The following is a 26,752-nucleotide window of genomic DNA, read 5'->3' on the forward strand; positions in this document are numbered from 1 at the left end:
ATATGCAAGTCATTTGTGTGTCTTTCAAAGAAAAAAAATGACTAAACAACATGCATGTGCCTAACAATTCAATATGATAGAGTTGAATTTTTCTTCTCTCCTTGTTTCTATCATCAATCTTTTCAGTCATCATTTCTTTAAGCATCTCATTTAATTTTACCAACAAGATTGGCATTTATGTCTAGAACTCTAGATATCTCTTTGAATTTACACATTTATTTCAGGATTATATAATATATAGAATATTTGACATTCAATTCTAAAGATAAGATGGTTAGAAACTGCATGCTATTCTCAAAATTAAATAGTTGTCAGTGCCTTGTATAGACGAGAACTGGGAAGCTATGTACATATATACTGGGTTCATGTATGTGAATTCGAAGTATGAAGTGATTTCAAAAACTTCAATTTGAGTACAAAGAACATTTTCTTATTTTCACCATTTATTATTACTAAATCTTAATTAATACTCGTAACTGGCAATCCATACCGATTGTCCGATTATAAATTTAAGAAAATAAAATCCAAAATCTAACCCATTTTTACATTGTGTGAAAAACTACCAAACGTGTTCTAAATATCAAAAATAATAGTGACTTCTAAGTTTCAAACAATATAATACAGATAGGCCTAACACTTGTATATATTTCCTAATTTGAAAGATCATTACATAATCCAACCTTCTTTTATAAACCAAAACTCATATCCCAACCTTCACACCCCACACCAATAAGTAAGAAGGTTCATTCCGCTTTCAGCCTTTTCATCGATCACATTTTACAACTCGGGTCAATACATTCACAAACCGATGATCTAGCAAAAGGAGACTTTACCCTCTCCATTTGTTTCGACATTTTGCAACGAAAAACATGTCTACTAAGCTAATGACACGATGCACCGGGCCATACAACTCATCAAGAAACCGTCACTTTAGCCATGATATTTCACGCGACACTACCCTGATCCGATACATCATCATAGTAGTAAGGCGTTAGTTTCCCGTCTTTTGATGCAAACCTCATGGGATTTACTGATCCAATCTCTTGCAACATCTTCACGATTCTTCTCATTGATGGTCGGTTGATAGGAAGGGGGCTTGTGCATAAGAGCCCAACATTGAGAACCTTACATATTTCTTCCTTGAAACACATATCTAGCTTTGGGTCGAGCACCGCATCTAGACCTTTTTGGTCCAGTGTGGTGCACACCCATTTGACCAGATCCTTTTCTCCGAACTCAGGGTCAACTGGAAGTTTCCCCGTCACAAGTTCAAGTATTACAACACCAAAACTGTAGATATCGCTCTTCTCATTCACCCTTAATGTATATGCATATTCTGGAAAAAAAACATAAACATCATTTGGTTAGTTATCAGAAAGACTGAAAGACAATTTTCACCAACAAAAGTAAACGATGCAAGCACTAAATTAGCTAATTTTCAGGGCAAAAATACTGGAAATGGGTCAAACCTGGAGCGATGTAACCACACGAACCAGCAATGACAGACATCGATCTACCACCTTTCTCATTACCGTCCACAACCTTAGCAACACCAAAATCTGCCACTCGAGCACCATAATCACCATCCAATAAAATGTTATTTGATTTAACATCTCTATGAACAATTGCCGGAACACAATCATGGTGCAAATAGGCCAACCCCTCAGCTGCATCCACCGCGATCTTATACCTGATGGGCCAATCAAGTAACCCACTTTTACTACTATGTAGTAAATCTCCCAAACTACCATTAGGCATATACTCGTAAACCAAAAGTTTACACACTTTTGTAGAGCAACAACACCAAAGCCGGACAATGTTCTTGTGACGGATCTTGCCTAACGTCTCCACCTCAGCCTCGAACCCATTATCAAGAACAGAGCCCGAGCCTGACCTGTTCTCAATATCTTCATCATCACCCTTTTTTGAACTTGTCCATAGCTTTTTAACAGCCACAGCGTCACCATTGCTCAATACAACTTTATAAACTTTTCCCGACGCACCACTTCCAATCACATTATCCTCATCGAGAGCACCCAAGATTTCGTATTCGCTAAAACTCAACTTGTGGAAGGACATCAATGTCCATTTTGATTTGTCAATGCTTTCATTTGATTTCTTGACATTCTTGTACCGAAAGTAGAACCATCCAACACCAATAATCAGAATGACGCCGGAAAGAACAAAGATTGCTCGGAGCAACCAAATGTAACCTATATTCTTCGTGACGTTTTTGCCATCGCATAAACCCTCAATGTCTCCACAAAGGCCCGGATTACCCAAAAAACTTGAAATGTAAACCTTCTTAGCATAAACCGGTGGGATATCTCCGGTAAGGGTATTACTCGACATATTGAGCTGATTGAGTCTCAAATTCTGTAACCCTAACGGGATTTTGCCCGAAAACTTATTTCCTGACAGATCAAGATAGTTTAAAACCGATAACTCCCCAATCTTGTCAGGAATGTTGCCCGAAAACTGGTTATTAGCTAAATTAAGTTCATTTAGCTTCTTCAATGAATCGATTCCACTCGGGATCCCACCAGATAATCCATTATTATGAAGATCAAGTTTAGTTAATTGCTCAAGTTTAACAATGCTAGAAGGCAAAGACCCCCAAAACCAATTATTACTACCCGAAAACTCCATCAAACTATCCAAAAACCCAATCTCCTCTGGCAACTGACCCGAAAACTTATTATTAGCAATATTCAAGGTAGATAATTTATCAGCTCCAGCAATCGTTTTTGCAATAACTCCGGATAAAGAATTCTCAACTAATTCGAGTAACGACACTTGAGGTAAACCCCAAAACCCTACCGGAACTTCGCCGGAAAGCTTATTATACCCTAAACGTACACGTTTTACGCTCAAACATTTACTAAAACTAGCCGGAATATTACCGGAAAACGAGTTATGTATCATTAAAATCTCTTCTAACTTACCCTTTTCACATAAAGTCGCCGGAATTTCACCGGAGAAAAGATTGTTAGATACATCAAGCCATACTAAAGGTGAATTCTTCCCTAAATCTTTAGGCAAACTACCCGAAAACCGGTTTCCAAACAATCTTAGCTCATAAAGATTACTAGACGTCGAAATGGTATCAGGAAACTTACCTCCAAATTCATTTTCATAAAGATTCAAAGATTCAAGCTGCAAAGAACACAATTCTTGAGGGACTATTCCTGAAAACAAATTCATAGATATATCTAACAGCCTTAAAGCGGTCATCTTTGACCATCCCACCACAGGTAACTCACCGGTCAACGAGTTGTTATAGAGCTCAATCTGGACTACATTTGTCAACTCGGTAACCCAACTCGGAAGAGACCCGGAAAGTTTGTTTATGGCTAAATCAAGATCAACGAGTTTAACGAGTTGACTCAGTGAGTCGGGAATCGGTCCTATTAAGTTGCACCCAGTAAGCCATAAAACTTCAAGATTTGTCAAGTTCCCAATCTCCGGCGGAATTTCGCCGGAGTCAAACGGGTTGTATGATAAATTAAGTTGCTTTAAGGTTGAAATGTTACCCAGCTCCGCCGGAATCTTTCCGGAGAGAAGATTGTCAACCAAAGAAATCACTTCAAGCTTCTGAAACTTCCCAAAAGTTGTCGGAATGTCGCCGGAAAAATTGTTTCCGGTTAAATCAAGATATTTTAGCTCTGGAAGCTCAGACAAACTTTCTGGTAGTGTTCCGGTGAGTAAGTTTTGAGCAAGATTCAAATGAACAAGATTCCAGCAAGCTGACAGCTCGTCGGAAAGTGTGCCGTTAATGGAGTTGTTATACAAAGAAATGAACTTTATTCCGGTTAACCGGCAAAGAACCGCTGGAAAAGGACCTGCGACATTGGCATTTGATAAATCAACAGAAACAACAAACCCGGTTTTATTTCGAGAGCAAGTAACACCGGTCCAGTTACAATGAGAATCATCTCCGGCGCCGACACCGGAAACCCAATCGGATAAAAACCCATCTGGGTCATCAAACCCAAGTTTCATTTTTTGTAAATGTTGTCTTTCTTGATACAAACAACGACCAAAAGGCATCAAAAACAAGAAAACCAAGAAACAACACAGAGAGTGTGACATTTTTATTATTTTCTGAAGGTGGTTGGATTATTTGAAATGAATGATTTTAATTTCAAGAAAAATGGATTCAAAACAAATGGACACAATAAAAATGTGAAATAAGCAAAACCCACATCATGAAATTACTTCAACAATAAAGGGTGGGAATCAAAATTGAATCTTTATTAATTTTTCTTTCTTGCTTTGGTGATAATAAAAACAAGAAAGGTAGAGAAGTATATATATATATACAGATATATATATGAAAAATGGAGACAGGAGTGAGTGTGGGACTGTGTGGGTGTGAAAGACAGTGGTCCATTGGAGGTACAAATCACGAGGAGTGAGGAGTTAATTATGATTAGTTGGTGGCTAATTAGTTTTATACATTAAAGAAACGTTTAAAATATCAAATGGTGACTAATGATAACTTGATTGATCGTTTACAAGACACGTTTATTCTAAATACGAGCATGGTACCCACGCAATGCAGCGACGGTGGTGGGGAATCCAGTTTAGTGATGTAGGTGATGGTACTATTGGTGGTGGTAGTGGTGTCAAGTGGGTTAGGTTGATGTAATTGTGATAGTGAAAATTTATAAAGATAAAGGCTTAAAATGTTAATTATTAAAATAATTATTTAGAGCGTAAATTATAATTCATTAAGGGCAAAACATAAAAAAATGAAGGGTAATTCTAGTAATTTAAAGGTAGAATTACCTAAAATAAATCGAGGCTATTTCTTTTATAAAGGAGTAAAGATTAACTTAAAAATCATCACAAAATTATATAAAGTCTCACAAGTGAATATTAGTTAATCTCTTTCTTAATCTTATATTATATCATCTACATGTTCTATTTTATAAAAAAGAACTTTTAAGCTTATAGATTATATGAGTATCATCATTACACACTTCCAATATATATATATATATATGAAAAAGTGAATATAAGATTGTCTGACACCTAAGTTTAGGTGTATAACCCGTCACATACAAAGTTTTTAATATTTATTGATTAATGAATAAATGTTTAGGCCCCCATGAATTTTATGGATTAAGAAAACAATATGTGAGTGTTCCACACCTAAGCTTAAGTACCTAACAGCCTTATATTCCCATCCCCCATGTGTGTGTATATATGAGAAGTGAATATAAGGTTGTCCGACACCTAAATTTAGGTGTGAAACCCTCACATATTAATTTTTAATATTTGTTGAAATTTTAATTAAATCATATAACCCCCATGGATTTTATGGATTAAAAAAATAATATGGGAGTGTTTCACACCCAAACTTAGATACCTAACAACCCTATATATATATATATATGTGAGAAAAGTAAATATGTGATTGTTAGATATTTAAGTTTGGGTATAAAAATTTGCACACATTAATTTCTTAATATTAATTATACAATGGATAAATGACCGAGTCTTATATTTTTAATGCATTAAAATATTAAGATATGGGGATTTTATACTCAAATTTATATATTTAGCAGTTACATATTTCCTAACCTTTATATTGTTGAATTGAAATCATTTTTTACTTTTGGTTTAAACTAAAATCATCTTTTTATTTTTGAAAAGGGTAAGACTATCTACATTTTAACCTCTTTTATACACTGTCAAAGATGATATTAGAACTCAAAATTGAGAAAAAACGATATTGATAAGTTACTTTTTTACGTTGTATGAAGGATAATGAATTGAATGGGGGAAGAGAAAGTGTGAAAAGGGCAGCCGACATTGGTTCAGTTACACAAAGATAGTAAAAAGAGAAGTGTGTGTGACTTCATGCTTTTGTTAGTGTTATTTTTGGAAGGGAAACTGTGGTGCTTGTGTGTGAGAGTTGGTTATGATTATGATGATGATAACGGGATAGAAAATAAGAAAATTAGTTAAATGAGTTGATAAATATTGTTTTATAGTTTAATGCTTAAAACATATTTATAGATTTACATAAAGTTCATTTGATACGTAAACTTTTAAATGTTAAAAATACAAGTTATTTTATACATGCTAACGACATTTCATACGGGTGTAGTTATAACCTGCATTGTAAATAATATAAGTATTAATTTACTTTAATAGAAAAAATTGTCTTGTAAATTTGTTATAAAAACCAGAACGTCTTTAAGTTTAAGCATAACAAGAAAACGTCAAATTCTTACAATACTCACTCAATTAGAGATAAGAATTATTATAGTTTTACCTTAGATAGAAAGTCACTAATATAATAAGATGGGGAATAGAATTTCCATTTGCTTTATTAGTTTATATAAATTCAGGATTTATAAAAGACCTTTTTTATTTTGATATTGTTATATTGGGGCTTAATCTTTACATAACGCACACTAACATGTACACATGCCACTCATGGCAAATATTATTACATTTGTTGTTGTTGTTGGGATTAGTCAATGATCATCAATGGTAAAAAAAAAAAAAAAAAAAAAAAAAAAACACTTAATAGACAATTAGTCATATAATATTTTACAATTCTAAAAAATTAATTCAAACACTTTATGAGAAAACGAACACAATGACAATAGAAGTGGTTGTACTTTCGCATTGTGAAATGTTCAAAAGTAATATATTTTACAGGAGTGTCAAAATCAATCAAAGGCTTAGCATCATTTGGATGGATCAGACAAACGCAAACAGTGTCAATAATCCCACTTCCAAAGATTATATTCACCGACTAAAAATACGCACACCCGGGTTAAATAGTACAGCTTAAATAACTAGCTTTTTTCAATATATATAATAATTAAATAATTAATATTAACACGGTACCTACGCAATGTGAAAGTGGCAACTAGGACGATCTGATGGTAGCGTTGACCGATGGTAATAACGACAACGATCGGAGACAATGACAGGGTTGAATGATATAAGTTAATTTAAATGTAATAATTTATGTAAATGTGATAGTAGAAACATTATAAAGATAAATGTTTATGATGTAAATTGATAAAATAAAAGTTTAATGTGAAAATTGATTCTTTGAGAACAAAATAGTCGTTTCCAATTGGGATATTTCAACATGATTATAATTTACATAGTAATATAGATGAAATTAGTATATCCACTTAAAAGTATTTATAATATCATGACTACTTCATAAATGTACATTATTAATCCTCTCGTTTAATCTTATCATTTGATTTTATAAAATGCAAAAATTATGATGTTTAGCAGGATTATTAGAAGATTTTGTTAGAAAGATCCATAATTTTTCTTAATATATATAATAATTATACAAATCTTGCTTTCATTTTTTTCATATTTTTAATATATAATAATTATCAATGAAGTTGTAATGGATACACATAGAAATTTTGTTAACATAATTGCATAAAATGTTTTTATATTGTTCAAGAATAAAACTTTCATGTTGTGTTTGACAATATATTGGATCATGTCATTTTTACATTAAATAAATTATTCGTTTATTCATCTATAAATAATAAATTTAAATAGATATACGTCAAAGGTCACAACTATTGCTTGATAGATGATTACTGTTTCACCAGCATTTAATTAACCACGTATAGTATAGTAGACGTAGCAATATATATAAAAAGAAAGTTCACATGAAATGTGTCACTCTGCATGCTAAGTTGCTTACGTCAATTTCAAAACCTACATATTTAACTCCGAATCCGATAAGGCAATAACTTCTACTAATAGCGAAAGCTAGCTAGACATACAAGCAATTGACTTGTTGATTCAACTTTCAAGGTACAGAAACGATGCTTGTATGAAATCTTGAAACCAATCGAGGTGTTGCGACGTAACATTAAAAACCAAGGCAATCATCGAAAAACATGTATATGAGTTTAATTTATGAGAAATATTGTTACACATGTAAATATAAAAGTTTATAATTTTTATATGACATATGACGGGCGTAGACTAATCAGCAAATAAATAAAAAGTCGTTAAAAGAAAAAGAAAAATAAATAAATTCTGACTGTATATCAATATTATGTATTGTACGGTATACTATGAATTTTCGAAGTGGAGAAATTAATAGAATCAAGAATGGGTTCAAAAAAACAAGAAAAAAATGACACTCTCCCACGAGTCAATGGCCCTGGTTTTCTTGTTGGTCTTGTCTAGTGTCTACTCCTAGAAACTGATTAAATAAACTATTACATTTTGTACTTATTTTTATATTTTATTTAAGAGAAATGGTTAATTTTTCTAAATTTTTATTTTGAACATTCAAATAGCCGGAGTTTGTTCATCTTACTTATCGGTCTCTATATTCTTCGCAGGATGCTATTCGAATTTTCAGGGAACCACAGAGGGAAAAACCGTCAAATAACATGACAATAAATATGAGTAAACCTTGCTCCTCAGGATTCGACCACTAAGGTTTTACCTCAATGATGATTAATTTTTCTAACTAATTAGTCCAAAAATCCTTTTAAGAATGAGATGATGACATGAGAAAAATCAGAACGCAAAATTATAAAGAAAATTAGTGGATACCACATGATACTTTTTTATAGTTTTAGGAGAATTCTTAGGCTAATTTTTAAAAAATTTAACATTTTCTTATATTTAAATCCAGTATATAAACGCAAATGTGTCGTATATGAATATCACACTAGACTGTGAAGCCAAAGATTTTTTACAGGATATTGGATGAGACCCCTGGCTAGCTATGATATAACTTAAAGTCGTAACAGTTTGTTTCCACATAAAGACAATGTGACACAAAGTTGATGTGAATGAGATTTGTATCATAGCGAAAATATAAAATACATATTTCATTTGGCTTGTCTTATAGTCACTACTCTATCTTTTAAAAAAATAGATATGTATGTAATTAATTAATTAACAAAGCTTTTGTTTTGTTAGTTTATTGTGATCTACTGATCGATCGCTAGTATAATACGTACGTGTTGGACCTAATTTCTAAATGGATTAACTTTCAAAAAAAAAATTATTAATGTTAGTTGAAGAGTATCTAAGTATGCGAGTTAAACGTAAATTACCTGCTAATTGAAGTTTATATTTCGTTCCATGAGCATCTTCAAACGTTTCTCCAACCCATCCAATGATTGTTTGACGTTATTTATCTACTTCAAAAATAAAAATAGACAACTTGAACAAGCATGCAATTTATACCAAATACTTCCATATTAGGTGATTAATTAGCAAGTAGCAACCTAGGCATATTGTTAAGGTCATACACACATAATTCTCTCGCTTTCTTATTCCTCTTTTATGATTCCACTATTTGAAAAAAGCTAGAAAAAGTGAGAATAAACTTCATTCAAAAATGTAGTTTTTAAGTATTCTCATTTTAAGTTTGTTCTCGTTTAATTGTCACCCTATATATATATATATATATATATACCCATTAGTTCTTGGTCAGTACGAACGGTGTACTAACGCAACACTTTGATCTAAGTGTAGCTAGGCAACACAATGTGATGTAGCCGGCCAGGCAAAATAAAAGCTGAAACTAGAAAGGACTAATGAGTCGTGGTCCTGTAGTTACAATTTATTGAGACGGGTCATGGCATAGTCCTAAATGCCAAGGGGCCACCAGGCACCAGAGTGTATTCAAAATTCATTCCCCAGATAAATCAGGAGCTAGGTTAATTTGTCATATGCACAATAAGACTATCTTTAACTTGCATTTCCCACTTTTGATATATATGTCATATATCATATGCAGTTTTCAATAGTTTTAATTAAATAATACTCATATTTGATTATTCGTCAAATAATATTAATAATGTTGCAATTATAAGATCAGCAATAGGTAGAAAAAATGGTCATCTCCTATAGATCTTATATATCGTCTTGCAAAAACATATATTACATAAAAACAACGGAAAAACAACAACAGCAACACTACATATTTTTTTGCACATGCTTGTTTTTTGTCTTCATTTCGTTTAGGATCCTATAAAGGATTAAAAGGCTATAAGTTATTGTCATTGTAACATCAAAAATTTTGTTTAGTTTTTACAGTTAAAAGATTTGTAATTTCTTTTTTAAAAGAATATAATATACAATTTAAGAATTACTTCGTAGGATTATATATATAATAGGAATATAATATAACTTATACATATTTCTATTATTCGAATAATTTTTTTTTTAAAAAAAAGAAAAGAATAAATCCTCCTAAATAATTAGTTAAAAAATTTATTAACGATAAGATAATGACAAGGGGTAAAATCAAAGGATAGACTTAGGAAAGAGAATAAGTCACATATCATTATTTTAAGATGAGTTAATTGCAGGATTTGTCCCTGTGGTTTATCCATTTTCATTGTTTATATCCCTGTTAAGTTTTTTAAACAAATTCGTCCAAACTTGTCACATTCTTTGCAAGTTACATCCCTGTGGCTAATGGCGTTAGTATTTGGCCGTTAAGTCGACGCACGTGAACTGCACGTGAGGGCAGTTTCGTAATTTGCCACCCCCAAACAACTTTGTAATTGCACGATTCATCCCTGTGGTTTGTCCGTTTTAGTGGTTTACATCCCTACTCATAAATTTTCGTGGAATAGATCCAAAGTATGCAAATTTGTTGCATGTTTCATCCCTGTGGTTGATGTCGTCAATTTTTTCCCGTTAAATGGGATCATGTGCCACACATGTGAAGATATTTTCGTACATTCTTCCGACTCCTACACCTATCATTTTTCTCTTTCTTACTTCTTAGGACTCCACCAAAATCAATTCAGTTTTTCTTTCCTTGACATTTTCACCTATCTTTCATAGGTAATCAAATTCCCCTTTATTCAATTCCTTTCTCATTCAACTATTTTTGAAATTAATTTTTGTGATATTTAGGCTGTTAAGGCTCGAACAAAAAGAAACTGCATATTAACACACATCCACATATGAAACAAGAGGCCGAGACGCACCAATCAGTGGCAGTCCGCGATTGGGTTTCAGAACAGCTTGGTTTGTGATTTGTGGCGGTGGTAATAATGAAAGCTTGGTGGTGGTTGGTTCCAATGGGGAAGCTCATCAATGGCGGATTTTGCATTTTTAACCAACCGATCAACAGGTTTGCTTACCTGTATACCCCAAATGTTATTTAATTCCACCGTCAAAAAATCAATGACGGTTTATAAAATTTCGAAAAATCTATCAAACTTATTATGGCACATGATCCCATTTAATGGAAAAAAAATTAACGACATCAATCATAGGGATGGAACATGCAACAAATTTGCGTACTTTGGATCTATTCCACGAAAATTCTTGAGTAGGGATGTAAACCACTAAAATAGACAAACCACAGGGACGAATTGTGCAATTACAAAATTGTTTGAGTGGCAAATTACAAAACTGCCCTCACATGCGTCGACTTAACAGCTAAATATTAACACCATTAGCCACAGGGACTTAACTTGCAAACAATGTGATAAGTTTGGACGGATTTGTTTAAAAAAACTTAATAGGGATGTAAACCACGAAAATGGGTAAACCACATGGACGAATCCTGCAATTAACTCTTTTAAGATTTTAAGAAAACTTTTAATAAGATATATCATTTTTTTAAGAAAAAATTAGAATTCAGTGGCACAAGTTTAAGTGACATATTAACTTGCCTCTAATTTGATTTTTAGAGACATTTTTCTTTAATAAAAAAGGTCACATAATTTTTTATAAGTTCTTTGTTACCTATACATAGAAAAATGTTGGGGAAGTCAAAAGCAGTAAAAACTTTTAACGTTTTAGTTTATTATACATTTCTTGTAGTAGATAAAATGTTTGAATGTTAAATATTAATTACTACAGTACTACATTATGGGGATTGTATTCGGTACCGTAATAAACCGAAAACGAATTTTTACCAAAAATGAATACCGGATATGTATATGTGAACTGGTACTCATTCGATATCAATATGTTTTTTGCTTCTCAATATTAATATCAGTAGTAGTACCGAATTATTTTTGATTATATACAATATAAAAATAACATTTTTATAAAATTTGAACGTATTTTAAAAAATTTCAGTTGCTTTGTCAAAACGAAAAAACCACTTCAAATTTATAAATTAGAAATGGATACTAGAAAACATTTTTTACAATTAAAGGTAGCTTTAGCCTCTCGATTAAAAAAAAAAAAAGAAGACCAGCAATGAGTTAATGTCACCAACCATATATATGTATCACACAATTTTCAAAATGTATATATGTATGCTTTATAAGCCCTACACCTCATGACAATATCCTTTTCCGTGCTTCAACTAGCTAGGGCCATGAAAGAAACATGTTACATGGGTCGATTAAAGAGGGGTAATCAATATTTGGACAATTGAGTAGTTCCTTTTTGTACATGACAATTTAAACCTCAATAATACGTTTGTTTTTACCCCCATTTGAAAAACAAAAATAATATTAATAATAATAGAGGTGCCCACCATGCACTATGTAAGATCAATATTGTTTCATGGTGATACAACTTACGTATTACTTCATTCATCTCATATTAAGTGTTCTATTTTGACTTTTTGAGTCTTTATCCTTCAACTTTGACTGTAAATATTTTTGTTTGTGTTATATAACACTTGATATAACATATATGAATTGATTGGGTTTTAAGTGTACTTTTCATTGATATAACTTTCATCAACTAATATATAACACAAATAAAAATATTTACAGTCAAAGTTGAAAGAAAAAGACTTGACCAGTCAAAATAGGACAATTAAAATGGGACGAAGTATTATTACTTCAAGGCCGAACTTATTTAGTTTGTAATCGTGTGTGAACGCGATTGGTAAATTGTAAAAAATAGATCTGAAGAAACACCTAATCGCTATTACGATATAGTTACGACCTTGCAATGTTTTAATGTAACGGGATTAGTGCATATGGGTGGATACCACCACATTAAGTCGATTTATTCCATCATGAGAGACAATGATAAAAGTCGTGTCAAGTTTTTGTTAGGCAAGGTTCTATATATATAAGTTTTGAATGATTGAATCTAATAAATGCTAAAAAGATACAAAACGTCTAATTAGTTATTATATCACATGTATTTCCCATTATAGTTTAGTGATTGAACATCAATTTTACATGTTGGAGGTCTCGAGTTTAAAACATGGGAAAGACATTTAAAGAAATTTCACAAATAAAGTCTTCCAGTGAAACATGTTTGAGTTCTGTACAGGGGTAGGGTTTACCCCAATTAAATGTTGTGTCTTATAACGGTTTTAGTTGGGGATTTTTCTTCCTATTAGGTATTAGGAGTGAGAGAACTCTTTAACAATTTACAGTCTCTTATTTCAAGTTTGTAAAAGCAAGAAAATTATTAAATTATTATCTTATTTTTTACTATTATATCATCTAAATACTCAATCCAACTCATACATGATGTGATAAAATAAAAAGAAAAACATGTGTTTGTCACTTAAACTGTGTCATATATACAATATACTAATCGACAAAGGTTCAAGTGAGTACCATTTGAATTGGAGGAACCATGAGAACCTTTTAATTATAATTTGGTGTTCATATGTGAATAGTCTATGTGAACAAATATGCACATTTGAACATGTCAAGTTATAACTAATATTACCTATGTTCATATATGAATGGTTTTCAAATGAACCTATGTGAACGAATATATTCACATATACATATCACATATGAACATCAAGTTATAATATAATGGTTCTCATGGTTTTTCCAATTTAAATGATTCTTAATTGAACCTTACCCATACTAATCACCTCTACACAGTCCCTAAATAATTCTTAAACTGTGTCATATGTACATATCTATATTTTGTCAACGTATAATTAATATATAAAATGTCTAACAAAATAAGAATTGAACAACTATATTCAACAACGTTATATATTACACCACATTAAAATATTGAGTCGTTTCGTTAAAATTTGAATTTAAATATTTTTAAATCATCCATCATTGCATAATACGTATTAACTAATTATCACATTGGTATCAACCTATTAAAGATTTTTTTTTAATATCATTATTATAAATTTATGATATTAATTATAAGTGTTAGTTAAAGTTATAAAAAAGTATTTTAAATAAAATGAAATTCAAAAGTTAGTGTGAGTATATAAAAAAAGTCTTTGATCAAATAGCTTGAGGATTATCAACCTTTTGAAGAAAAAAACTATTCACTTCAATGGTAATAAGCTATTCAAAGACTTTTTTGTTCAAAATTTTTTTTCCATTAAACTCTTATCGAAGATGCTCTAAACTAAGTAAGTTAATTTGAACCGCAATAATTGAGTATCAAAGTAATGTAAGTATGTAACTATTAGAATTATACATACAATTGTTCAGACATAGAATTAAACCAACAATTTTTTCTCTGTTGATTTTTATCATTACAAACCATGCATTTTATAAAAGAACATTCAAATTAAGTACTTAAGTGAATACCCAGTACAGGGTTCACGAGAATGAGCATGTGAACATAATGCTCGATCAATGTCTGCAATCATTTATATGCTTCAGGTATACGTATGCTTATTTGTCTCCCAATTCTTGAGTTCAATTATGCCGGGTAATCATTGGAGGTTGACATTGACGAACAGATTATGTTAAACAAAAAGGTTTAATTTTGATTGTTAGGTAGGTAAAAAATGAGAACCAACCGACGCCCATGAGCAATTTTTTTTACATTGCTAACTAGCTTATTACCGTGTAACATGGATTCATTTATTTTTTTACAAAAACATTTATTATAGAGTTAATTTCACAAATCGTCCTTGTGGTTTTAAAAAAAAAATCACGTTTCATCCTTTAAACTTCAAAATGACACTGGTAGTCCTTTATACGCAGATAATGGTCACGTTTCGTCCTTTAATCTAACGGATGATGGTCACATTCGTCCTTTAATCTATCGGATGATGGTCACGTTTCGTCCTTTATACGGTCGACTAAAGGACGAAACGTGACCATTATCCACGTATAAAGGATTATCAGTGTCATTTTGAAGTTTAAAGGATGAAACGTGATTTTTTGGTAAAACCACAAGGACAATTTTTGAAATTAACTCTTTATTATATGAAAACTATTAAGATCTAAATAAACATTTAGAACTTTTTGAATCACAAATTATAATATCATGTTATTGTCAAGAAAACATGTTAATAAATAATGTCTATAGCCATAAAACTAAAATATATGCATTGAACACATATATTTTAATAAGTGTAATTCACCATAAAGTAAATCTTTTAACACTAAGTTCAACATAGTTTTATAGTTATATATGGTATCTCAAATATAAGATTGTTTTTCTAATAAAATATACATGTCGTTTTAGTATTACTCCAAATATCAATCAACTAATGCTCAAGCCAAATGTTTAATGCTTTAATTACGTTTTAGTGTATTGGTGATAGATAAACGATTAATAATTTAGAAAAAGAAATGAGGATATAATGGTTTTAATACATTATTAAAAGATATCGACACTATTACAATATTTTGTTAAGTTTTGCTTTTATAAAGTTGATTCTTAATTTACATGAAATTAGCACTGGTCCAACCTAGCTAATAGAATATATCAAAGTAAAGGATCTTCATGGTCTCATCACAATCCACCCTTCTTTTTCACTTTTTGAGATGCATATAAATCTTTGTAGTATAAACTACTGTTAATAGTCATGTAATTATATTGGCATTGGTCGTCTCATACACTTTAAAGTTTAGGAGCTATCTGCTAGGTGGAAGTCACTTAAAGAGATTTATGGTAGATTGGTATCGCATTGCGAGGCTTTTCAGATTAGTAAAAGTAAAATAAAATGATTGATCTTATAAAAAGTTTAGTTTAATATTTTTCTAATATCATGAAAATTTAACGTGTATAATCTATTTATTCATATGGCTTTACTATTATGTTTAGAAAAATTATTACGTTATCTTCTATAATTTATGCATATAGCATACTATCATTGTCTTAAACAAGTGTCGTCCGACACCTCCTGCGTGATGTATTGTCGTCATTGCAATTTGCAAAGATATATATCCATCTAGTTTTTTGATTTTGTTTTTTTAAAAAAATAAAAAATAAGGATTTGTAAATCCTTCTTAAAGATTGGTTTAAAAACCCTCATAAAATTATAAAAAGATGACATGTGGTATTTCACTACCTTTTACACATATCATCATCTAAGTAATTATGAGGATTTGTAAATTATTTTGTTTAAAAAAAAATCATTTCTTTAAAAAAAAATATATATTGAAAAACCGTTTGAAAAGGGAGCACCAACACATTCATGATTGTCATCTCATGGTTCAACCCCACACTCATATTTGTACTTTCTACTTTGCTGTGAGGAATTCTATCTTTCATTCCCAAGTGAGTGAATCATTATCAGTGATTCAGTGGTAGAGATTGGGATTCCCTTTTTCCTTTACTAACTCCACGAGCACTCTGTAAATAAAAAGGCTAATTGTTTGAAAAATGCTCTAATTTTAATACTTTTGTTTTTGTAGGGCTCTAATAAAAAAAAGTTCTATTAAAAGGATTGAAACCGGTTAAAACATCTATCGTGTGGCTGTGACCTGTTTCTGCCGATGTGGACTATATTTAACCGGTTGTAGCTTTTTTTTAACACCTAATATGCCACGTCATGTGAATTTCTTTATCATGTGTTTTTAGTTAGCACTCCCATTCTTTTTCTTGGACAAATCCCAAAATACAATCAAAGAACACGTATCTAACATCTATCAATTACATACTTCAAATACAAAACAAAGGAATGGGTAACTCTAATCAATCTTTCACAAATCATCGTTGGAGGCTTGGAGTTGCGTTTCTCCGCCATCCGACTTTTTTTTTTTTATCATTTTGCATCTCCGACCGTCACCATCGGTGCCGCCACCAATGGCTTCACCACCCCTTGATTTCGGATCTGATTCGAGTGGATAGAAGCATTGGTTTTGAACTGAGTAAAGATTCCATTGGCTAACCGATGGGAACATTGTACCGATGACAAATGAATCCGATGATTTGAAGAACACCGGTGGCAAAAGATTCTGGCGAATAAGAAATTTGATGGGTCACTTCTCAAATACTCGATAGTCAGGTGGGTAGGTGGTTGAATGGTGGTTATGGCCCATGGTGATGGTGGTTTACGGTGGTGGGAGAAATGGGGTTTCTTTTTGTAATTTGTGTGACTTTCATTCAGACTTTTATTCGAAGCAAGGCTGAATAACAAGAGTGTATACTATAATACTAGTCAATATGCATCCTACTTTTCTTTCTTTTAGCTCATAAATCCAGTAATGGGTTTGGATCTTGACAGTGAGAATATATATATATATATATATGATGTAAATGATGGGATGGCATGGCATAAATTGGTAGAACAAAATGGATTTGATGTGGCATATATATTCAGACATGGCAATACTTCTTTTATTTTATTCAATTTAAAATTACATAAAAGTTAGAAAGTGACTGGCTATTTGTACGGAGCTCCATGATAGATGTTTTAACCGGTTTTAATCCCTTTAATAAAACTTTTTTTTGTTAGAGCCCCACAAAAATAAAAGTGTTAAAGTTAAAGTACTTCTTAAACAATTAGCCCTAAATAAAATGACCAAAAATCTTTTTAGATATGGCAAAATAATAATAATAAGGAAAGAATTGTACGGATACAACTATTTTCGAGCACAGTGGTGTTTATACGAATCTTTTTTGGAAATTTTGTAAATTTATGAAAACCGGTGTGGTGAATAACGGCTTTGTCCAACTCATCCTTCACTTTTTTAATATCACCGGTGTCAAAGATACCGGTCTTCAAACCTTCTCCATCAAAGCCGGTGTCAAAGATATCGGTCCTCTTCACCTTTTTTAAACCGGATTCAAACTTTTTATTCCACAAAAGGTTTACACGTATATGAACGAAGGTCTGAGACTTCAAACTTTTATTCTATAAAATTGTAAAATGTTTCTTTAGTGGACTACAGGTGTACGCTTATATATATACACCGACTAACCAGACTTTCAAACTCGATCTATTAAATACCAATATGCAAATGTTCTACTTTAGTGTGAAGATTAAGACCGGTGTGTAAGACACCGATTTTGGTTTTTACTTTTTTCATCCAGTAAATAATATTTAAGTATTTGAAAAATCTGTTTTAAATTGTCAAGTTGCAAATAGTTAGTTACCAACATTTTGTTATGGGTTATTAAATCGGAAAATAAATCAAAATTATAAATTGGAAAGCCTGTTCATAAGGGGCCCAACGGATTCCTAATTGGAATTGGGGGGTCCTCTTTGATTGATTCTTTTATCACATTGGGAGATTTTACATTGTTGGGTGGGCCTGTTCGAGAACAATTGGAAGATGACAAAATTATCAAAGATTGAGATTCCTTATTTCGATTCAATAACGTATGAATGGTTCCTTGATTTGGATTAAGGGATTCTTGAATCCTTGCCTTGAAATAGGAATAAATGGAAGAAAACGGATTGAAAATAGCGCGATCTAGTCGATTCTCAGAGATTAATCCTGAACCCGACAGATCATTTCTTTTTCCGGTACACAAATAGGCGACTTCGCTAAGTCGATTCGTAGAAAATCTCTAATTAAACCATTTGTCCTTATTTCAACAAAGGAAGCACAGGGCTTTTCGATCTTTTTGTCTTGGTCCCAATTCAACACTAAACAAGTCCAAAATAATTGAATACTTGTGTCCCAAATTTCAAGAATAGGGTCGTAATAAAGGATATAGTTGACAACTCGAAGTTATAGATTATCACTTTCTTGCAAGAGATCTGGTGGGAAAAGTCTTCCTAAATTTATTCCATCCGTTTTTTTATATGGGACTACAGGTTGAACCAAAACAAATTTTTTTTTTTCATACCTGGAAAGTTTCATTCGTTGGATATAGAGCCAATTTTTCAATTTTTTGTATTTTTTGGAATTTTGTTTTCCCCTCCTGGTGGTATCAATCAGAATGCCTTGTTTGTCATTCCAGGAAAATGGATATCTCCATCAAAGATTATTAGTTTAATTTTTTCTGCTTTTTTCTTCACTCGGACCAATCCACCTACCCGACTTCTTCTATTTAAAGTGATTTGTGTATTTATCCCAATAATACTATTATGTCGTACCATTATGGAACAAGATTCGGCCAAAATATGGACTTCCACGGGAATAAAAAAAAAACAGATTTACTTCTGTTTGGTATATTGGCCAAAATACCTTGACTCCTCGATACTCAATCAACTTCTCTTCATTAACGATTGAATCCAGTTCTCTAGTCTCATATTTAGTAAGTCCCGAGCTCTTTCTTATATATCGAGGATCGTCGAAATAAGCAATACTATTTCTACGGAGAATGCCATTTCGCGGGATTTCAATTGAGATACCTGAAGAAGGTATTAATTGGTTCTCGTCCTCTTGAATCGATTCGAGTGGGATGATGACTCTATTTCTTCGTCTCTTTGCCAATAAATCCGAATTCCCCTCGAGAACGGCCGGATTTATGAGATTACAACGACTGGTACCTGTCATCTGATTAAATTCTGAATAATTAGGAATCTTATCTCCTTTTTTATGTTTACCAGAAAAATATGAACTAAAAAATTTGTATCTCACTTGATTATTAGTTATTGAGGGGTTAGAAATATATCTTCGCTTAACAGAAAGAGAATAAGCGTTCATTTGATCTTGATCCTTGTGGATCGAACAGGGGCCTGGACTGGATCTCTAGGGGAGCCTAATAATATCCATAAATGACTTGTTTTTGGTAAGAGATGAATATTACCATATGTGAATTCAGGTGCATGGTACACATCGGTATTCCAGTGCATTTCGCCTTCTGAGTCAGAATAAATATGTTTTCGAACCTTTTCTTTCAAATTCAATGTTGATGTTCTTGCGCAAATCTCAACAATGACTTGTTCTGATTCTACATATTGATCGTTTTGAAGTAAAAGAAAAATTTTAGGCGGAATACACACATTGTGTATAATATCATCACTTTCAATAGTTACATACAAGTCTCTAGAACATAGAAAAGCAGGATGTCCATGACGCGTACGTGTCAGATGAACCAAATCCTCATTGAATTTTATTTTTCCATTAGCAGGGCTAAGACCGGCGTTTAAGACACCAGGTTTCATTGAGTTGGACAAAGCCGGTGTTCACAACATCGGTTTTAGTAGTTTTACATTTTTTCCAAACAAAATTCGTATAAACACCACTGTGCTCGAAAATATTTGAATCCGTACAATTTCTTCAATAATAAGTCCATTAAGCAATTTGATAACAAGCAGTTCAGAACTTCGGATCGAATTAAGTAGTAGCCTTTCATGCATATTGAACTGCCTCGATGAGATGAGTTAAGTCAATTAAGTTAACCATAGTTACCATATTCGTTGAGCACCCCACGAATTTCGTTCTTGGTTCAACGATCCAATTCGCGATACGATTCGCGAGCCAAAAACAAAAAAAAAAATAACTGGTAGAGGGTGGTTCGACAAATGGATGAGGTTCAGTAAATTAGACAGGAAAAATTCATGTTTTAGAAGAACTGGATTCGGTGAATTGTGTTTGGGTATTATGTTTTTGATTTAACTACTAATTAAATGTTGCGATTTTCAAAATAAATATATTAATGGATTGAAAAAAACAAAAGATAGAGTATTTTTTTATATTCAATTTATTTTATTATGTTTTGCTTGTAAAATTTCAAGTTTAAAGACTTGTAAATTTTTTTTTTAAGTATCGAAATGTTTTGACTTTGGAGTATTCAATATTCAAATCTATTATTGTATTTTTAAATCCGGGTTCACCAAACCGAAACGTACCAAAACGATCTGAAATGAGTCTACCCCACCCGAACCGGATTCGCAAAACCCTGTGAATTGTTATCCCGAATCGCGAACCCAAACCGGGACGAACCACAAACTATGTGACTATGAAGTTGACTAATCTATCGAGAAACGAGTATATGACATGGATGTTGAGTTTTCTTTTTACTTGACATCTATACTATAAAAATTATGACATTTCTTATTTTTAAAAATAGTTACACAATAGTTACATATATAATTACTAAATTAACCTTAAAAAGTATCCAAATAGTTTTTATAAAACACCAAATTTGCGCTTAATAAATTAGTTTACACTTTAAACCTTTATTTTAATAATTAACACTTTCAGCTCTTATCTTCTAAAAATTTCCACTATCGCATTTACACCGCCACCGCCACCAATAGTATCATCACCGACACCAATAAACCGCCTTCCCCATCATCACCGCCACATTGTGCGAGTATCATGCTCGTTTTAATTAAGTTTTTTATACTAGTCATCTTCTTTAAATCAGTTTTAAACCTATCTTTAATCTCTAAACTGGTAGCCCTTTTTCACTTTTGACTTTTAAACCTTTGAAAAGTCAAAAATACCCTCAAAAACTTTTAAAATGTTGAAAATTAATTTGTGCTATTGTGGACAAGACTTAAACATGGGATATATGGCTTTTAAAACACCAATGTTACTACTCTACTAACTATTGTTGGTTTGGTAAATTTTCCTACATTAAATATATGACCTTACTTTCCTTTGGATATATATTAAATACATATTCACATAATATACTTATAAAAACCTCAATGAAATTAATTTTAACATATATTTTCAGCCCTTAAAATAATTATACTATTGTTTTACATCAATAACTTGTATACTAATGTCGCTACCGTCATCTGTTTTTGTCATCACCGTTGCATTGTGCGGATATCCTTCTAGCTAATTGCAAAAGCTTTTCAATTACTTTATTAATATTAATATCCTAGATAATGTGGAATTGGTCAATAAGGTTACACTTCTTCAATTATCATTCTTGGTCATAATAGTATTGAATTTTTCTAATCATAAAAATGCTTGTTTTAGAAATTCTCTTTCTTTTGGATTCAAAGGTTGAAAATTCAAAGTTCTATTTATAATTTTTTGTTGGGATAAGATCGTGAAAATAAATCATTTGGTTTTAAATGTTGGCTTGGAAATCAAGGATTGAATCTTAATTTCTTATGGTTTTAGACATTTACCTCTTTGAATGCGTGTGAGCCATGTTATCGCACCCTTGGTCTCCAGGGGTGCTTTCGGGTTTCAACTTCTAGCATACTGTCCGCTTCGATGTCACTGTTAGGATTCATAACACTAAGACCTGTCCTTATACGCGCGTATCCCGACGTCCGACGCGCGGCCCGGGAGAGCCGCTATTAGCACCATTGCATCTTAGGTTGCGTCTAGTGTGTTTCTCCCATTTGTAGACGAGCGGCATTGGAGGTGTGGGTCCCGATTATTGGTTAGCCGTTGCAAAATTTAAAAAAAAACATTTTTGTTACCAAATTCTGAAACCAACGGCTAGTTGGTTCAAATATATTTTTTTTATTTTCTTACTCCTATTTAAACCTCATTACATTTAACAGTAAATTAAATTAATACTTTTAACAGTAAATTAAATATAACCACCCGCTTTGCAGCGAGATGCTAATCTGAAAGTAGTTTGGAAAAACAAATAACAGTAATTATATTAAAATACTTGTTTGGCATCTCCGATCTCATGGTGCGACCAAATATTATCCTACTGGTTTGTTAGCCTGTTGGAAACTTAATCACGGTTCTTATTCTCGTTAGATTCACTTTGCCTAGTTAGTAGTGTTGTCGCTAGACTCACACTACCCTTTGAAACAAATTCTCGCTAGATTCATTGTTTTAAGCATTAATGACCTAAAGTTTGTGTTACTACTTCATCTTTTAAATATCTGGCTTTTAAGTCATGACCAGATATAATTCCTTCCGGTGACCACAGTGCTCGGTTATAAGTCAAAGGATCGCTTCTAGCATTGTTAAGCTTCATGTTCAATTCATCCTAGTTACTATGGTTCTGGATCCCTCGGCTACAAGTGAATCACTTTTTACTTCTAGTTATAGACCGACTAGTCGTTTTCTGTCCTAGCATATTAGTCTTAGTGTATGATCATAGACAACCATCATAATTAAACTAATATATTCAGATATAAAACCAATAGCAACATGAATTACTAATAAACGGGGATCTACGATAAACAGTAAAGCACACTCCAACAGAATCTAAACAAACACAGTAAAACATGAAGAGTCTACATGATCACATCGATCCAAACAAGTATTCAGCCTACTAGCCTAGCATTATTAAAGGAATAACAAAGTCTGAAAAGATGAAAGACATTATTCAATAATATAAAGTAAATAAAGATGTAAGATCTAGACCAAGAGTGAAGATCGGAAGGTGTTAGAAGCTCCAAAACCTTCTTGGAATCTGCAATTTCGATCTAGGGTTGTTGTTGGGCGGCTGGGGCTGCTGAATTGACTCTCTCTTAGGGTTTTTAAGGTTAGTTTGACTTAAATAGGTGAAGAAGTCGGTTTCTGATCTGGGCTGACCAGCGGCGCTGGTCCTGGGCTTTTCTGGGCTAGCGGCACTGGTTGATAAGGGAGCAACACTGGTGATGGCCAGCGGCGCTGGCAAGGTAGCCAGCGGCGCTGGTGGCTGTTGTTCTTGTTCTTGCGTCTTCGTTTGGCTCCTGAATCACTTCCTTGTGTCTTGTAACTTCATAGGCTTCGTTCTTGAGTCACTTGATGTCATTTACCCTCTCTCTTATCTTCCGGGAACCTGCATAAACACATCATTCATTAAGTACCAATAGTTCCGGAATAATAACTCATTTAAGCATAGAAATGAAGCCTTTCCTTAGGGGTTTTTATCACAAAATGGACGCTCATCACTCACCATCAACTCCGCAATGCTCTGATCGAACATGTTTGGAACCTTCGGGAACACGGCTGTCAACGTTGATGTCTAGTTTTTAATTTGCTAATAATGTCGTTTTTCATAATTTATTTACTTTCTATTTTTTAGTGTAATGTTTAATTTTATAATAAATGTAATGTGTTTGTTTTAATAATAAAATGTGTTTTATTAATTTTGTGAAAAAGAAAAATGGAATAATTAAATAATAGATGAATAGTGAAAGAAGTGAGGAAGAAGTGGATTGCATAAGGAGGGGAGTGTTCTTGGAGAGAGAAAACTGATGAATAGTGAAAGAAGTTGGGAAGAAGTAGGTAAGAAGTGAGTAGTATAAGGAGAGGCCTAATGAACTAATTAACACGTCGTTTTAAAAAATCGTAAAAATTCATATTTATATAAATATTATTTTTCCCATTTTGTTTATTATCTTAAAAAATATACTAACCTCGCTTACTTTTGGAATCAACAAGACAACAACCCTTTAGTCATCATAACTTCAACTAATTAATCATATATAATATCAACTTGAGTGATTGTGATGTGATGAGTATCCCAATCAAATAATCGACCTGACTGATAAATAATAATCATCATAGATTGCTTATCATCATTTACTTCATCTAAGTTTTGGAGACTTTGTATATCTCCATCGTATCACTTAAAAAATAATTGTTCAGTTAGATATCACATTTATATATATAGGGATAACTTTTTTTATTTTGGGAATTAGTTTTTTGTAAACTCTTAGATTATGTATCATAGATGATGTAGCAGTGAGAAGAGGTGAGGAAGAGATTCAAAAAGAGATCTTAGTAAAAGGGACCTAACAACACATCTTTACCTCATCATTCTTTTTACTTTTCGATTTTCTAAGATTTATTAAACACAATATTTTAAACAACGCACATTCATATATAATAAAAACATTACACTAACTAAAAAACAGTACTTTAATATTGGTAATAAAAAGAAAATAACATTTATTTATAAAAATACTACATTCATTAAAATTAATAAAAAATGTAATGTTTGAGATTAACTTAATTATAGAATGATAACATGTGAAAAAATCAAAAATTAAGTTTGAAAATTTTTTAATGGAATACACATATCACTTACTTAAATTTTTTGTAGATTTAAGAGTTAATTTATTATTATTTTAAATATAATTAATAATTAACTATTACAATTGGTATATGAATATAAGGCTATCTCCAATGGGGGTGCCCTTAGGTGCCATTGGATATCCTTTGTCGTTAAAGCTTGTTCAAAACTAAGGTTTTTTAAGGATGTCTTTACGTAAGAGCATGCCCTTATTTGTCCTTATGTTATATATTTTTGTTTTTACTTAGAGGTAAATGATATGTAAGAATGTTTGTATGGTTGTAGATGAAATTATAAGATTTGAAGGATGTATAAGGATTTGTAAGGATATGATGTAGCGTCTCAAGGACGCCTAAAGACATCCTTAACATTGGAGATAACCTAACTTTCATAAATTATTTTTGTCACTTCTTGAAATTATAATTGTTCAATAATTCATGTTAAGAAGAGAAGTTTCATGAATTTGATATCATCCGTGATTTTCCAGTTCGGTTAGTCAGAACATGATTATGGCATTTGACCATTTAATGGTTCCCTTATTTTATACACTACTACATCCATGTTCGTGCCCATTGGCCTGCCTTTTTGAGCACTGGTTTATCACTTTACACCAATTTGGAAAACGTTATTTCTTTTCACCCTCATTTCACTTGAGACAAATATATGTATGTATATATTATCATAATTTTCATGGCCCCCAATGTCCACTAAATGTGAAATAATGATCCATCACAAAATATCATATTTCATCGCTGGTGCTTTTCATTACGGGCGAACCGTTGTTCCATCGCTAGTTCGCTACCCTGCTTTCAAAGTTTCAAATGATGAGGTTGGTTACAATGAATGTACATTGTGCCAAAACAAATCTTTATGTTCAGTATTTTGATGGATATGTTTGAATGTAATGTACCAATAACAAAACTTGATGTTTTTAAATCTTTGAAAATGATGTTTTTAAATAATTTTTAAGTTATTAATTTTTATGTCGTGTTTCACAATTAGATGTTCTAAATAATTTACATGTATTATTGACTATGTTTTGAAAATGAAACATAATTCTATTGATTCAACTATGTCCATAAGCTACAAAGACAGTGAAATGGAAAAAGAATTTCAAAAAATATTATTTTTCTAAATTAACTCGCAAGCTTGAAGTCTTGATCAAAATATATTGGAGATGGTCTAGAAAATAACTCAAAAAAGGCCACAGACAAGGAAAAGAAAACGCTACATTTACATTTAAAAAGAAAGAAAAAAAAACACAGGTCGTCATCTTCAAAATGAACTAAACAAAAATGCATTTCTTATCTACCCGTTTTAATTAATCACTAGAACGCTCGAAGTTTAAAGCAAACAACTGAAATTTCTCGCCAACATTATAGCTCTCATTATCAACTTCTAAATCAATGTTGTTGTTTTTATTTATTTTTCTCGTAAAATTGAAAGAAAAAAAATATTCAAGACAACCTGGATGTGCGTGTTTCCAAGAAAAAGATGGATATGACATGTTGGACAGTGGCAAACTTGCCATCATAATTTTATATTTGTATTTATGAATCTATAAACCCTTATAAAATATTTTACCTTTTTCTATTTTAAAAAATTTAATATTTTTTTATACCCAAAATAACCTTATTTCTTAATCCTAATTTCGCTATACATATACATCTAATATATATTTCTATACTATTTAATAAAAAAAACTCTCGCTTTAAAAGTTATAGAAAAATTATCTAAAATATCATTAATGATTCAATTATAATATCAGTCATTT

The 26,752-nt window shown here is 31.8% G+C and overlaps 1 protein-coding gene and 1 pseudogene across 1 annotated transcript; both read right to left on the bottom strand.

Annotated features, from left to right (window-relative positions):
* Positions 1 to 666: 666 nt before the first annotated feature.
* Positions 667 to 4,280, bottom strand: LOC122591185 (receptor-like protein kinase HSL1). The gene is made up of 2 exons (XM_043763405.1): positions 1,470 to 4,280; positions 667 to 1,336 (listed from the first exon to the last, which is right to left on the bottom strand). The coding sequence occupies exons 1-2, from the start codon at positions 4,090 to 4,092 to the stop codon at positions 945 to 947; spliced, it is 3,015 nt and encodes a 1,004-aa protein (XP_043619340.1). The 5' UTR covers positions 4,093 to 4,280; the 3' UTR covers positions 667 to 944.
* Positions 4,281 to 18,126: 13,846 nt separating this feature from the next.
* On the bottom strand, positions 18,127 to 20,203 carry LOC122592238 (annotated as a pseudogene).
* Positions 20,204 to 26,752: the final 6,549 nt, after the last annotated feature.

This window comes from Erigeron canadensis, chromosome 3 (assembly GCF_010389155.1).
Source record: "Erigeron canadensis isolate Cc75 chromosome 3, C_canadensis_v1, whole genome shotgun sequence".
NCBI classification, from domain to species: domain Eukaryota; kingdom Viridiplantae; phylum Streptophyta; class Magnoliopsida; order Asterales; family Asteraceae; genus Erigeron; species Erigeron canadensis.

What these genes read in the sequence shown, in the direction of transcription:
- LOC122591185 (XM_043763405.1), bottom strand. Translation starts at nt 4,092, where the DNA reads ATGTCACACTCTCTGTGTTGTTTCTTGGTTTTCTTGTTTTTGATGCCT. An exon ending in GTGTGGTTACATCGCTCCAG is followed by an intron (nt 1,337 to 1,469) that starts GTTTGACCCATT and finishes TTTTTTTTCCAG; the next exon opens with AATATGCATATACATTAAGG.